General features: G+C 39.0%; 1 protein-coding gene across 2 annotated transcripts in view; it reads left to right on the top strand.

Moving 5' to 3' along the window:
- Positions 1–405, top strand: part of LOC119591882 (copine-8-like) — a gene marked incomplete at its 3' end in the record, with an annotated part of 9,952 nt that overhangs the window by 2,012 nt on the left and 7,535 nt on the right. For both annotated transcript variants that reach the window (XM_037940623.1, XM_037940624.1), the window contains 1 exon segment: positions 155–335. In XM_037940623.1, coding sequence (XP_037796551.1) covers positions 280–335 — 56 coding nt within the window. In that variant the 5' untranslated portion in view covers positions 155–279.

Raw genomic sequence — 405 nt, 5'->3', positions numbered from 1 at the left:
TGGCCATAAGTCTGTGTGGCCATCTGTGTGCAAATTAAAGTTCACCAACCAAAATATAGTGGACATTGCCATTACCAGATGCCAGTGGGTTAAGTAGAAAAAAAGTGCATCACAAGTATGATTGATAATTTGATTTGATATCTTCATCTTCCAGGATCTTTCACAGATTAGTAAGCAACCTGTGACAGACCGTAGTGCAGCGCAGAAGTAGCAGTCCTGAGTAATTATTAGCATAGATTAATCCTATTTTTGAGGTATTTTGGAAGAGGAAATTGGAATATGGCTGGGACATTCATCACCCCAACTTCGCTTGTTGAAATAACTGTTTCCTGCAGGTGAGAACAGGTGTATTGTAGTTGATTTTGTGTGCCATAATATAGGATAACAGCTGTGTAATAACCTTGC

The sequence above is a fragment of the Penaeus monodon genome, chromosome 29 (assembly GCF_015228065.2).
Source record: "Penaeus monodon isolate SGIC_2016 chromosome 29, NSTDA_Pmon_1, whole genome shotgun sequence".
Classification (NCBI taxonomy): Eukaryota; Metazoa; Arthropoda; class Malacostraca; order Decapoda; family Penaeidae; genus Penaeus; species Penaeus monodon.
The sequence above is the reverse complement of the archived record's forward strand: the minus strand, read 5'-3'. Positions and strand labels throughout refer to the sequence as shown.